This window comes from Acipenser ruthenus, chromosome 4 (assembly GCF_902713425.1).
Source record: "Acipenser ruthenus chromosome 4, fAciRut3.2 maternal haplotype, whole genome shotgun sequence".
Lineage (NCBI taxonomy): Eukaryota > Metazoa > Chordata > Actinopteri > Acipenseriformes > Acipenseridae > Acipenser > Acipenser ruthenus.
The window spans coordinates 71510945-71524583 of NC_081192.1; the positions used below are offsets into that span (position 1 = coordinate 71510945).

Genomic DNA, 13639 nt, shown 5'->3' on the forward strand with positions numbered 1-13639 from the left:
CCAGCTGGGGGCCAACCTTGGTCTCCATGAAGAGGAGGCAAGGTCGCCCATTGGGGTTGGTGCTCTCGGAGGTCGTTGAACCGGTCCTGGTGGTGGGGCTGGCGGAGCAGATAGAGGAGGTGGGGCTCGGCCGCTCCGTTGAGGTAGCGGGGTGAGTAGCCCGGTCTGGGCGGATACCAGGGAGTCCTCGAAGTCCTCAGCGAGCTTGACTGCCTGTTCCAGGGTGTCGGGGTTGTGGCGCCGTATCCATCCTTGGGTCTCGGCGCCGACCACATGACAAAACTGCTCAATAACGATGGCCTCCCCCATCTGGGCAGTTGTTTTTAGCGCCGAGGTGAGCCAGTGTATCATGTGGTCACAGAGCTTCTGCGCGACCACCCTGGGGCGTACGTTCGGGGACCTCCTGTACTCCCTGAACCTCACTCGGTGCGTTTCCTCCGTAATATTAAGACGGCGGAGAATAGCCAGCTTTACCAGGTCATATTGAGCGGCGTCGTCATCCCCCATCGCCTGGTAGGCTGCCTGCGCTTCCCCAATCAGGCAGGGTCCCAGCTGGCTTGCCCAGAACTGTCGGGGCCATGACGCGGTGGTAGCCAGCCGCTCAAATGCCACCAGGTATGCTTCTGGATCATCATCCGCCGTCATTTTATGCGTCCTGGCTTTGGGCGCTATGAAGCCGCGTTCCGCTGATGCTGTGGGAGGTATTGCCAGCCCGACCCTCTCGATCAGCGCAGTGTACCTCTCCTCTCTCCGTCTTTCCTCCACCTCCCGTCTGCTGTCCAGCTGCTCCAGCAGCGCCGACAGTGTTGCGTAGTCCATCCCACTTCTGACACCACGTGTGGCAAAGTGGTAATGACGTGCAGGTGAGTGCAGTGCAGAATAATCACACAGACAGACGTTGGTACAGGTGCAAGGGTGTTTATTTAATTTAATAAATGTCCAGAGCCTCAAGGCAAAACCTGTAAATAATAATAGTGCTGGAAGTGATACAGCGGCGTGTATCACTTCTAATTGTAATCCTACGGGTTTGACCCGCAACCCCAAAGTCCCGTTCAGACACCCACACTAAACACAAACACAAAGACAGTGCGTGATTCAAGTGCTAAAAGGTGCAAACACAAAGACAGTTCCAATAGTGAAAAAGGTGAGTGGTGAAGTCCGGGTTTTCGCTGGCCTGCGGCTGCAGCTCCGGATCGTGCTCAGTAATCTTTAGTGAGACAACAACACACAAGACACACAGTGTTAGGACACAGACACAAAAACACTCACGGTCGATTTCCACAATACGGGCTCCTTCTTGGTTATATGAGTTAACCATATGCAAAGGAACAGATCACTCAAGCCATGCCCCCTATTTATACCCATGACCCAGAGGTTAACGAGCGCATCCGCTCCTCCAGTCCTCGGATGCCACGCCGCTTACCGTCTGGGTCACTGAGCTCGGGTGCCATAGCTCCGCCCCCTTCCGAACTGACCGACTTCCATCTACCCTACGGAATAAATTGTCGTGCCATTTCATTAAGGGTACTCTGTTCCTCGTACACCGTGCTCTCACAGGTCGAAAGGGAGATCTAACACTAAGACTCATTCGATCTCTGTCACAAGGATACATTTATATTATTCATTTATTGAACATAACTGATCACAGTGCATCTCACCTTCTCGCCTCAAGTTGTCAGATTCAATCTCTAGTCTCTCAACCACATCGTCTAGTCCATCTGAGAATACTATCAGCACCTATAACGAGACTGCATGTGAGTGAAAGTCACTAACACCCTGTGATGTCTGTAAAAATAAACCTAGAAATGGAATATGGGCTTCTATCAAGGGGGGGTGCATGCTACAATAGAACCTGAGAGTTATGAACACCAAACTGACCAGTCAACCGAAAACCCCACATTGAGACGGAAGTAGCAATCACTCAACCATGCCTACAATGCAATCAGAATCCAGTTTAAAAAAAAACACAATGTTAACCTACTGAAATGGTAAGAACTGGGAAGCACAAACGTGATCCACTTGCAATTAAAAGAAAACATTAAGAATATTTTTTAAAACCTGACAGTGGTATTACCCATAGCAATGGGAATACGGTATCGGGAAATTGTCAGTGATATTTAAAAAAAGGCCAAGAAAAATTCCAACAGACGATAGGCAGCACAGCAGTAAAAACAGATGATTTTGATGATTTTGATAAAGCACTCATAAGCCACGTGCTGGTCTTAGTCAAAATGTACTGTAACAACAAATGCATCCAGAAAGAAGGTGAGTCTAATTTCAAAGCTAGTGCGGGAATTTTAGTTTTAAACAGTTTAGTTCATTTTCAAGCCAAAGGACTCTACGTTAATCCAGGTTTTCCTGGACGTTTAAAAGTTTTGTGCTACAGTTACAATTTTAATACTTTAAGTTAAATTTAGCATTTTACCCATGTATAGTATGCTTTTAAAACCTTTCCAACCATAACAATATGCGTAGTGTATTACTATTATATGAAGAGCGTCTGACCAAACACAAAGATGCTAAACAGCACTTAAAGAGGCAGCACACAAGTAAAGAAAATAACCATATTGCAACCCGAGTCTCAGTGTGTGAAACTGGCACTCGTCCTTGCCAGTTTAGGGAGATCCCCATACTGTATGGTGAGGGGTGTGTAGCACATGTACTACAACAGAAGGGGGATCGAGAGCGATCCCCATACAGCATAGTGAAGGGTGTGTAGCGCGTGTACTACAACAGCGGGGGGATCGAGAGCGATCCCCATACAGTATAGTGAGGGGTGTGTAGCGCGTGTACTACAACAGCGGGGGGATCGAGAGCGATCCCCATACAGTATTGTGAAGGGTGTGTAGCGCGTGTACTACAACAGCGGGGGGATCGACAGCGATCCCCATACAGTATAGTGAAGGGTGTGTAGCGCGTGTACTACAACAGCGGGGGGATCGAGAGCGATCCCCATACAGTATAGTGAGGGGTGCGTAGCACGTGTACTTTGGCAGCGAGACCCTCCTTATAGTGGAGGGAGCACTCGACCCCTGTATTGGCCACCTTTTACTTTATATCTTTGTTTTGAAAAATGTTTTTGTTTTTGCAATTTTATACTGCCGTTTTTTCACATTTGCAAAAATAGACCAAGGGAAATAACAATTGAGGTGAGCACTGGTAATGTGTTGAGTTTTACCTTTGCTTTGGCTCTTGATTCCTTGTTGAATTTAGTCAAAAAGGACTGTAAAAATGCTACATTCAGGTAGGTAGCTTCTTTGGTCTGCAGTGCGATCAGCTTGTTAATGATATCCTCGTTGTATTTATCAAATTTTGATTCAAAAATGACCTGTCCAGCATCTGTGGTGATCTGGAAACCCAGGTGCATAACTATCTGGGAGCCAGTAGTACAGCTAATTGTTGCTATGGATGATATCTTCTGCATTATTTCAGGGAGGTACACTTGCAGCTTCTGCTGTCCACTGAATAATCCTTGGAATCTGGACCGCTTTGAAATATCAAACCCAACAGCAACATCGACAGTGCAGGCTGAAAAAAATGAAATAGCAAATAAAACAATCAATATTCTCTGAACATTTTTAGTTCTTACCTGTTTTGTATAATATCCTATTGTTGTGTCTGTATTTATCATTATTTACCATGCTTACTTCTGACAAGAGACTTAAAGCTGAATTTTGGAAGTGAGGTGTTTTTAAAAATGATCACCAAGTGTGTGTGATTTCAGCCTCCTTTGCAGCTGCATCAATGCTTTCTTTTTTTTAAAAAGAAGATTCAACTTGATTGCTTAACATCTGCAGATATAAAGGGGATTACAATATCCTCCAAAATGCATTTCATTCATTAAAAAACAAAATCTGAAACATATACAAAAGACTCAAGGTAGATCTGAAAATTGTATAACAAACTGTTGAACAGACATTATAAAACAATTATAAGACACAATATTTGCATTACACTTCCTGGGTTGATTTTAAAGAACACCATATTACCTGTGCAGGCTGTTCAGAGAATTCAAAGATGAATACATGTTATTTTACCTAAACAGACCAGAATTTTATTTATCACTATGCAGACTACCAGGCCAGGTTATATTAGCCTGTGAAATATTAAGAAAAAAGTTAAACAAATTGTAATAACAAGAGTCAGGCATAAAACCTTGAGACTGGTTAGTCAGAAGGAGATCACCAAAGCACTATCCTATTTACACTTACTATATAATGCATTTTGAAAACGTGATTGTGGATGAATTGCAATTCCATGTTGCATTGATCATACATTATTTAGGTAGGGTGGATAAGGTATGTACCTCAATACAATCCCAGTAAAAGCTTACTTAATCTAAATGATTTCCATTATGCTACTTAAACTATCTAAACTTGGAGAAGTCACTTACCTTGGCTAGGTTTATCACTTTGGTCACATATATTATGAACAATTCTCTTCTTGATATTTTCTAGTTCCTTGAAGTTCTTAACTGTGAACATATGTTCAGGTTTCCCAGCAATCTGCAAGAGCTCGAAGGAGTTGATGTGGCCCACGCCAATGGCAAAGATATCGATATTTTCATTCCTCAGAGCGTCCGCAGCTTCGTCCACCAAGTCCTGGGAGTGTCCATCAGTGATGACTAGAAGATTCTGTGGGATGCTCTGGCTTTTTCTGCTTCCTGTTGACGGTTGAAAATATGACCGGATGAACTTCAGCGCCCCCCCGATGTGGGTCGTTTGCTTCAACTGCTTTATGCTATCAATCTTGTCCTTTATGGCAACGATGGAGTACAGTTCGTTTAGATAAAATTCTTTCTGTGGTTTAGTGCTAAACTGCGCAACGCCAATTCTGATGCCTTCCTTTCCGATTTTAAAACCACTCGCCACCTCCTTCATGAACTGCTGCATCACCTTGAAATCTTCTTGGGAGATGCTTTGTGAGCCATCAATCAGCATGACAATGTCTGCTTGTTGATTTTCACAAACTGGGAAAAAAAGAGAGAATTCATTGAGATTCTTGTTTCTGTGAACCTCCTATTGACTACAATTTAGAGTTTCAGTGACCATATATGTAGGCTAATTCCTGATTGGTTCCTAGTGCATACGATAAATACCAACACAATATTATCAAGCCATTAAAACATCCTCTAGTTAATCACAGCCAGATCAGGGTCTGATCTTGTACTACATAATGTTACCTTAGGTAAATTAGTGTTAATTAGGGTTTGTAAATCAGACATATAAGTGTAAAATACACAAGTTAAGTTAAACCCACAATATCTCAATTCAATAAATACATCAAACAGGTAAGTTACTAAACAATAATTAAAAGTAAAAGGAGCAAAATAGTAGCAAGTAACTAAACTGGACACAAAAAAAAATGAACAAGCATAAGTCAGTAGAAAATTACATACTTGGTATGGACTCATTACAGAGAACTTTTGAGATGTTTTTGTGAAGTTCTTCAAGAGCTTGATAATTGTCCACATAGAAGACCTTCTCCTTCCCTCCGACCATCTCCTCCAGCTCTTGTTTATTGGCGTTTGCCACTCCAACACCATAAATGCTAATGCCTTCCTCTCTCATAGCCCTGGACATGGCAGGTAGTGCAATTCTGTCTGTGGCTTCTCCATCAGTGATCACCATCAGTATTTGGGGAACCTGACTAATTTTGCGTCCGCCGTAGGCCTGAGTGAACCGGTCTCTGGTGAAATGCAGGGCATTGGCCGTGTAAGTATCTCCTCCCTTTACCTTCATTTTAGAAATTGCGTTCCGTACTTCTGCTTTAGTGTAGTACTGGTTTAATAGAAACATTTCTTCAGGAGAATCGGAGTACAAGACCGCTCCAAATCTCACTTTCTTCTCTCCAACTTCTGAACTGTTCACCACAGACATCATGAAGTTCTGCATGCTTTTAAACTGCTCTGGGTCGATGCTACTTGAACCATCCACCAGAAAGATCAGGTCAGCTACTTCATTCCTCTTACAGTCTGTAGAAAGCAGCACAGTAAATAGTTATTTCCATTTAAGAAGAATGAAATGTGAGTGTAAACTTACACTTAAGCATTCAGCCATATAAAACACATTATATGCACTCCAAGTAAATTTTTGAGATGTAAAAATCTTAAATTGTATTATATGAATACAATTTATGTCACTAGCTCTCCATCAGACACACATCTCTTAGAAACATGAATCATAGCTTAATATAATCTGCTAAAATGTATATTTTGTCAAATGGTAAAAAGAAAAAAACATTTATTTACAGCTGATTTAACAACAAGATGCTCTGTGCATGACACTTACCATTTGCTGGACTGCAGATTTCGAAGAGTATTGTTTTTTCTAAGTACTTGAGGTCGTCAAAGTTCGCTACAGAGTACACTTTGTCCTGGGACCCTCCAATTTCCAAAAGCTGGGAGTTGTTGGCATTCAGCACACCAATAGCATAGACTGTGATTCCTTTGTCTCTCAGGGTGAGTGCTGGTTTGGCAACTGCATCCTGAGCCTCTCCATCCGTAACGACAATCAAGTACTGCTTCACGTGAGAGCGTCCACCTCTCGAACTGTCGAAATACTGAGACGCAAATGTCAGTGCTTTCCCAGTTAATGTTCCACCCCCAATCTGTTGCAAATCATTGATTAATTGTCTCAGTCTTGCTTTATCAGAGAACCTATTAAGCTGAAACTCTTCTTTCGGGGAATCACTGAACTGGAGGACCCCAACCTGCACTTTACCAACGCCAATCGCAGATTTCTCAACCATAGACTCCATAAACATTTTCATCTTGTCATAGTCTTCTCTTTGAATGCTCCCTGAGCTGTCAATAAGGAACATGATATCTGCTTCCATTGTTTTGCAGGCTGTAAAAGAAAGTAGAGATTTACCACTCTTTAACACCGCTAATAACAATAACAAATTATATTGGAAAGAAGTCTGCAAATAAGTTGCTTATGTATTCATGGGCTTGGTATTAAGATTTGATGCTGTTTTGATCATTGAAAGGTTTGAAGGTGATATATTAAAATCTCCCTGTTCTGCTTTATTGGATCTAGAATATCCAGGAATCTCCATTTTAAAGAGTCTGAATGGAAATCTACCATCAGCCTAATGGCTCACTAGAATTTTCCTTGGAAAAGCGGTGACGGCAATTAACATTTTTTGGGGGGAGAGATGGTACTTCTTTTCCCAAAGGTGCACCATGTGTTTTTGTACAGTATATACAGTACAACCACAAGGTGGCTTCGCCCTATTTAGCTATCTGTTATTCTGGCATATTTAATTCCACTCATTATGGGATAAATGTTTTAATGTACATAGTAGGTAGCACCATAAGTATTATGGTAAAATTAAATATGCAATTTATCACATGATAAATCTTTAACCTTAAGTGTTCCAAAAAAGCTTTTTTTTATTGTTTTTAGGGTTTTTCATATATAGGTATTCATTAATTCAACCTTACCTTCCTGTGAGCAAATATCTCGGACAACTTCATTCTTAATGATGTTTAATGAGTCAAAGTTGTAAACGAAAAACGTCTTCTCTGGTGATCCTGATATTACCAGCAGCTCAGTCTCATCTGCATCTCGTACTCCAATGGCATAGATTGAGACGTCTTCTCCTCTGAGGTCCCGAGCCGCTTCCATAACCTGGTCTTGTGACTTCCCATCTGTGATGGTGATGAGAAACTGAGGTACCTTGGTTTGGCGGCTGCTTGCTGCTGTCCTGAAGAGCTTGTTCATAGATGTCAGAGCGTGTCCAGTATTGGTGCCTCCTCCTAGCTGCTGAATGTTTTTGACAGCCGTCTCCAAGCCTTTTCTGGTGGTGTACTGATCGACCATGAACTCCACTCTCGGACTGACCGAGTACTGGACCACACCGATCCGAACACTGTCTAATCCAATTCTGAACATACAGACCATATCATTTATGAATTTTTTCATGTCCAAGAAGTCTTGTGGGTAAATGCTGCCGGATCCATCTATTAAGAAGTAGATATCTGCCTGTTCTGTTTCCACACATCCTGCAAGGACAGAGAACAACAAGCACTAATAAGGTCACATTAATGCTATTTATTCATTCAAATTTGGAAACTGACAATGGAATGTCAGATGCAGCAAAGTCAAGTATGCCTCAGACAGTACACGTAGACTTTATCACATATTGTACCTAAAAAACTTCTCACACACCTTACCTCAAGGTTATTTCATGTACTGTTGTGTTTTACAGAGAACAATCACTAAATCATTTTCTTAATTACAAAAATAAAATTACTTTCAAAGTTCTTTAGCTAAACCTTTCTGTCTTCTCTGGTAATCCAATATAATACAGTTTCTAATAACTTATCTTATTCCAGTCCCTCTGAAGAATATTATGGAAGGGCTGTGGCCCTGCACATGTAAATAATGTGGGTTTTGTAAATAAAGTTTGTTTAATTTGAAAATGTAAGTTTGTGTTAAATATGGCAGGGCTGGGGTTAGAATCCCAGCCCTAATTAGAACAAGTGTGGAATGTGGCCAGGTGTTAAATGATTTACTGATTGTCAATTACCCTGGCCACATGCTTTAAAAGGGATTGGAAAAGCCAGTTCTTTGTTCTTCTTTGTTCTTTGTCTTTACAAGCCTGGAGATTAATTTGTGGAGAACTCTCACGGCTGCGTGTGTGAACAAGGGTGAGCAACAATTTACCAACGTGTGTAGACCGGGATAACCATAACTGTAAAATAGGGATTCATTAGGGGATTCTAATCCCACCAGTTTATTTGAGTGCAGTAGGTTCCTGGAGCAGGACCCTCCTTAGGTGGAGGTAATGCTCGGCCGCTTGTAGGCCAGCTTTTGTTTTATTAGTTGTGTTTTTACTGTTTTGTTTTACATTAATTATTTTGCTTGCACTTGTTTGTATGTCTTTCCACACAATGTCTTACCATTGCTGGTACCCAAGTGGCGGTTACCTGCTACTGCAATAAGAATTATTGTAAAAATTGTAAATAAATCCTGTGTGGTGTGGCAAATACACCTCCAATTTCTCTACCGTCTATCAGCGAATACCCGCACCACTATCACAAACGCCTGTGACAAATACCTAATGAAGAATACAAGCAATTGTATCATGCCTTACCTTGTTTTAAAGCATGCTTTTGATTTGGAACAGCAAAGGCCAGCGAGATAATGTCATTGCAGATCAGTTTCTGAAGAGTTCCCTCCAAACTGGAAAGCTTCAAATAGCTGCCCACTGTGTAAACATATGCTCTGGAAGGATGTGAAGCAATCTGTTTCAGCTCAGTGGGACTTGCGTTCTGGATGCCCACAGCGAAGATCTTGACTCCAGCACGCCGTAGGCTGGCAGCCGGGCTGCTCACATTGTCCTGGGAGACTCCATCAGTGATCACAACCGCTATCTGTTGCACACCTTGAGTCATTCTGCTTCCGGCACTCTTAGTGAAGACATTATTTTTCAGGAAGTTTATTGCAGCGCCAGTGTTTGTGCCCCCTCCTCTGTAGGGCAAAGACTTAATGTACTGCAGGATGTCAGCCTTTTGACTGAAGGTGTTGAGGTAGAACTCGACTTTCGGGGTGTCACTGTACAGCACAACACCAACCCTCACTTTCTTGGGGTCCACATCCAAAGAATCAACTGTACTGCGGATGAAATTTCGGATCTGCTGGAAGTTTTGGTTCCCTATGCTGCCGGACTCATCGACTAAAAATACAATATCAGCCAGTGTGGCACTCCTGCATGCTGCAAAATAAAAAAGAAAATACTGATTAATGGCTTCTTTATACACCGTCAGAGTGTGAGATACTAATGTTAAATAATTACATTTAAAGGTTCATGAATATGACAATTAGTGTTTAAGTGGTCCTTATACATTGTACAGATATTTGTTTTGCATGGGAAACATATAGGATTAAACGTCATCAATATAGACAGGAAGTGCTTCAATTTAAATTAAATTTACTGCTATCCATGATTCACATATTAAAATACTGATCATGAACAAATCACACCTATAAAAGTCAAGTTTTGTAATGTAATGTAACACTGTACAGTAAAAAACAGCTGATGAACTGTTGAGGTTGTCCCATGGAATTAGAGGAGAACCTAGACTAAATAGACAGTGATTGGAAGACATTTAGGAGGTCACAGGGAATAAGTCTTTGGGAACTCTCCCAGCAAACTTTACAAGCCTCAACAGCATTCTAGGCTCCTCTTTACTTGCGGCTGTCTACCATTGTTTTGTTCATTATACAATTAAGAGAGAATGCTGAAGAACAGACACAACAATTGTCTAGATGAAAAAGAAAAACAAAACTGAAATAGACCTTACCTGCTGGTGCTCTGGATAAACCCAGCAAGGCCTGTCTTGATTGAATGATTCCAATCACCTCTTGAGAAACCTGGCCTAAACTCTGCAATGAATTCAGCTGATAAACATGTGGTATAGTGGCCATTATTTCCAGTTCAGATCTGACAGAATTCATAAGGCCAACAGAAATCACCTTCACACCTTCCACTTTGATTGTCTTGGAAGCTTTTTTTACACTGTCCTCTGACTTGGAAGAAGTAATTACAACAGCAATCTGGGTGTAGCCCTGACTGATACGACTCCCTGCAGACTTGTTGAAAAAGCTGAGGCGTAGATATTCAAGGGCTTGTCCAGTTCTTTGTGCTCCCCCTCTAAACTTGAAGTGGTTTTGAATGTGATTTACCACTTGCGCCTTTGTTTCATAAGTATTAAGCAAAAATTCAGTCTGTGTATCCCCACTAAACTGAGCAAGACCAATTCTATGCTGGCTGATCCCGACCTTAAGTTTGTTTATAATTCTAAGGATAAAAAGCTTAATCTGTTGAAAGTTTGAAGCGCCCATACTTGTTGAACCATCGACCAGAAAAACAACATCAGCAAAGCGTGGGAAAATTCCTAAAAAGAAAAAAGAAATAATGTTTTCTCATCTCTTTAAGAATACTATTCAATGGTACTTTGTGTTTTTTTGTTGTTTTTATTTTAAATAGTAGCAAAACAATCTGCATGTAGATACATGTTTTCAATGTCATTATCTATAGCATTTATAAAATGTGTTTTAAAAAAGGATTATGGAAAATATGCATGGCAGGAAGGGCAGCTAAAGCTTATCAAACCTATAAAGTGGATCTTGAAAATCTGCACCTTAGCAGATCAGTGACAATTACGCTACTGCTAACAAGAGGTAAAACAAGCCTGGGTCATTCCAGATACCAGATTTCTGTATCTGTAAATTCAACACACACTTACCCAGCATCTGAGTTTGCACTGTGGAGCAGACGGTTTGCAGAAATCTGTCAGACAGTTCATTGAGGGCATCAAAGTTCTCAATATTATACAGAAACTTTGCGGTGGGCTTGTTTGCGATTTCCTTCAGCTCTTCATACCCTGCTGTGTTGATCCCAATTACGTAGACACTGATGTCCTTCTTCCTGAGCTCTCCTGCAGGCACACGGACCTCATCTGTGGACTCCCCGTCGGTCAAGACAATGGCAATCTGTGGAACGCCTTCCTGGGCCCTGCTTCCCGCGTCTTCAGTGAAATACACATCTCTGATGAACTCAAGGGCCTTCCCAGTGTATGTGTCACCTTGTCTGTACTGCAGCTTTTGAATCTGCTCTAGGACAGCTGTTTTGTTGGCGTACTCATTCATTAAGAACTCTTGGTTTGCTGTGTCGCTGTACTGTGCCAATCCCACTCTGACTTTCTCTCTGCCGATATCCAGGCTTTCCACAAAGGTGTAAAGGAAGTTCTTCACCTTTTGAAAGTTGGTGTCACCGATGCTCGTTGACCCATCCACAAGGAATACAATATCGGCAACAGAGGCCTTCCTGCATACTTTAAAGATGTCATACAGCAGTCATTAATAACTTTTAAACATTTATTTAAATTGCAAATGTTAAAAATTATCATTTTAACACATTCAAATAAGTGATGCAAATGTATATAAATTCAAATGCAATATGATAGGAATGGTCTGTATTCCCAAAGCTGTTTTAAGAAATGTTTGGTAAAGTGTTTTTAAAATCCATTTTCATTAATTAAATCAAATTGACAATGCTTGAAATCTTTTTAAACCGTTTCAGTGAAGGTTAGGAGTTTATTCTCAGAATATGTTTATAAACACTGTTAAAGTGCTTGATAAAAAAAAAAAAACATCCTTAGTAAATGTTCTGTGTAGAACCCTTATTTACTGATCACCTTATTAAAATCACCAAAATGTATTGAACATATGATAGAAAGAGGTTCAGTGATAGATAGTATGCTTATTTATTATTTACACAGATCATTAAAGAAATTCCACGTCCCAAGGTAGTTTTACGTCAAGAAGAATAAGAATTCACGGTTACCTTGAGGGACCTGAACAACCTGCCTGGTTGCCTCCTCCACTTTGGTACACAGAACTTGAAGGATATTCTGGGAGATGCCCGTCAGTGCAGCAAAGTCAGCCACGTTATACACAAACTGGTCATCGGGGTCACTGGCTATCTCACTGAGCTCAGCCAGCTCAGCGTCCTTAATGCCGATGGCATAAAGAGTGATGCCACTGCCCTTGACCGCGTCAGCCGCCTCTTTAACATTATCATGGGACTTTCCATCTGTTATGATCACAGCCACTTGGGGAACCCCCTCCCTGGCTCTGCTCCCGGCAGCTTCGGTAAAGTGATTCTTCAGCATGAAGTCAAGCCCTAGGCCGGTTTGCGTGCCACCTCCTTTGTAGGGCAGCGTCTTTATGTACTGCAGGTTGTCTTCTTTCGTCTGGTAAGTGTTTAGGGCGAACTCCGTCCGTGGAGTCTCACTGTACTGGATGAGTCCGATCCGCACTTTGTCTTCTCCCACGTCAAGGGTGTTTATGAGTGTGTACAGGAATTCCCGGACCCGCTTGAAGTTTTCTGTTCCAATGCTCCAGGACCCATCCACCAGGAAAACAATGTCTGCTATAGCCTCTTGTGTGCACACTAGAAATGAGATGGGTTATCTTAATTTTTTAACAGCCTACAACATTCATTTTACCTGAATATATTTTTTGATGGCAAACATTGCTGTGTTTATGTTGATATATATTACAAATATAGGAAACTAATGTTTTTGTTTTTGTCAAGAGTTCTGAATTTGAATGAGTAATAAAATCTGCATGAGTGAATTCGTACCTAACTAATGTATTGTTCTTGTTCTTTAAATTCTCTTTATTATTTTAGAATCCCAGTGGACTCAATATATTTCTCAGAATGATGTCTAACCTCAAAGTACATCAAGTACACCAGAACGTAACCAGTAAGCTTTCTTACATTCACAAGGCAGAGTGTTGCAGCGGGGCAGGTTAGTGGTATCAGATGAACTTGGAGGTTAGAAATGATTCGAAGTGCTCTATTATAATAAAGCATTAAGGTACGAGAGGGCGTGGGTTACCGTGGATAGACGCAGTGATACAATTGTGCCACGGGTCTAGTGGTTTACCCAACAGTTACTATACCGGGGATTATATCACGGCTTAGAATCACCGATTGGCCAATCAGCATGCAGCATTATAACAATCCGTTTTATAACCCTAATTAAAACATCAGACACAGTTAATCACGGTCATTGACACTTAATTGAGGCCAAAACGCTATCAACATCTGATGGCTGGAA

At 41.4% G+C, this 13639-nt stretch overlaps 1 protein-coding gene across 1 annotated transcript in view; it reads right to left on the reverse strand.

Moving 5' to 3' along the window:
* The window catches only part of LOC117400228 (collagen alpha-6(VI) chain-like), a 107423-nt gene that overhangs the window by 74839 nt on the left and 18945 nt on the right, over positions 1-13639 (reverse strand). The window contains exons 4-13 of the mRNA XM_033999843.3: positions 12358-12966; positions 11258-11845; positions 10313-10906; positions 9103-9723; positions 7448-8008; positions 6291-6848; positions 5399-5974; positions 4394-4969; positions 3179-3528; positions 1659-1737 (exon numbers count right to left, since the gene is read on the reverse strand). Coding sequence (XP_033855734.3) covers positions 1659-1737; positions 3179-3528; positions 4394-4969; positions 5399-5974; positions 6291-6848; positions 7448-8008; positions 9103-9723; positions 10313-10906; positions 11258-11845; positions 12358-12966 — 5112 coding nt within the window. The remainder of the gene's footprint in view (positions 1-1658; positions 1738-3178; positions 3529-4393; positions 4970-5398; positions 5975-6290; positions 6849-7447; positions 8009-9102; positions 9724-10312; positions 10907-11257; positions 11846-12357; positions 12967-13639) is intronic.